Genomic DNA, 401 nt, shown 5'->3' with positions numbered 1-401 from the left:
TGTGCACCAGCGCCACGGAGAGCGATGTGCGCCGGGGCAGGAACCTGCTCAGGAACGCCCTGGTGTCCCACCTGGACGGTGAGCCCTGTGCCCGCGGGGGGCGGCTTCCTGGCGGTGACAGCCCCAGGGGGGCCCCATTCCTACCGGAGACTGGAGGGAAACTAGTCGCACCATAGCCCACAGCAGCCGGGCTCCAGATACAGGGGGGTGGGCCGGGGGCGGCCATTACCACAGCGACAGGCGGTTGTAGAGTGAGGGTGGCCAGCTGGGTCAGACAAGGGTTCAGGGGTCAGCCAGCAGCTGGAGTGGGCGTGTGCCTGGTCCCGATGGACGGGGTGGACCTGGAGCCTCCCCCTCGTCCTCCTCTCCCCCTCGCAGGCACCACTCCTGTGTGTGAGGAC

General features: G+C 68.8%; 1 protein-coding gene across 1 annotated transcript in view; it reads left to right on the top strand.

Moving 5' to 3' along the window:
* The window catches only part of LOC102762753 (cytochrome b-c1 complex subunit 1, mitochondrial), a 23,693-nt gene that overhangs the window by 22,287 nt on the left and 1,005 nt on the right, over nt 1-401 (top strand). The window contains exons 7-8 of the mRNA XM_015568267.1: nt 1-78; nt 379-395. The exon at nt 1-78 is cut by the window's left edge and continues 7 nt beyond it. Coding sequence (XP_015423753.1) covers nt 1-78; nt 379-395 — 95 coding nt within the window. The remainder of the gene's footprint in view (nt 79-378; nt 396-401) is intronic.

This window comes from Myotis davidii, unplaced genomic scaffold (genome assembly GCF_000327345.1).
Source record: "Myotis davidii unplaced genomic scaffold, ASM32734v1 scaffold663, whole genome shotgun sequence".
Taxonomy (NCBI): Eukaryota; Metazoa; Chordata; class Mammalia; order Chiroptera; family Vespertilionidae; genus Myotis; species Myotis davidii.
Note: the sequence above shows the minus strand (reverse complement) of the source record. Positions and strands in the feature narration are given on the sequence as shown.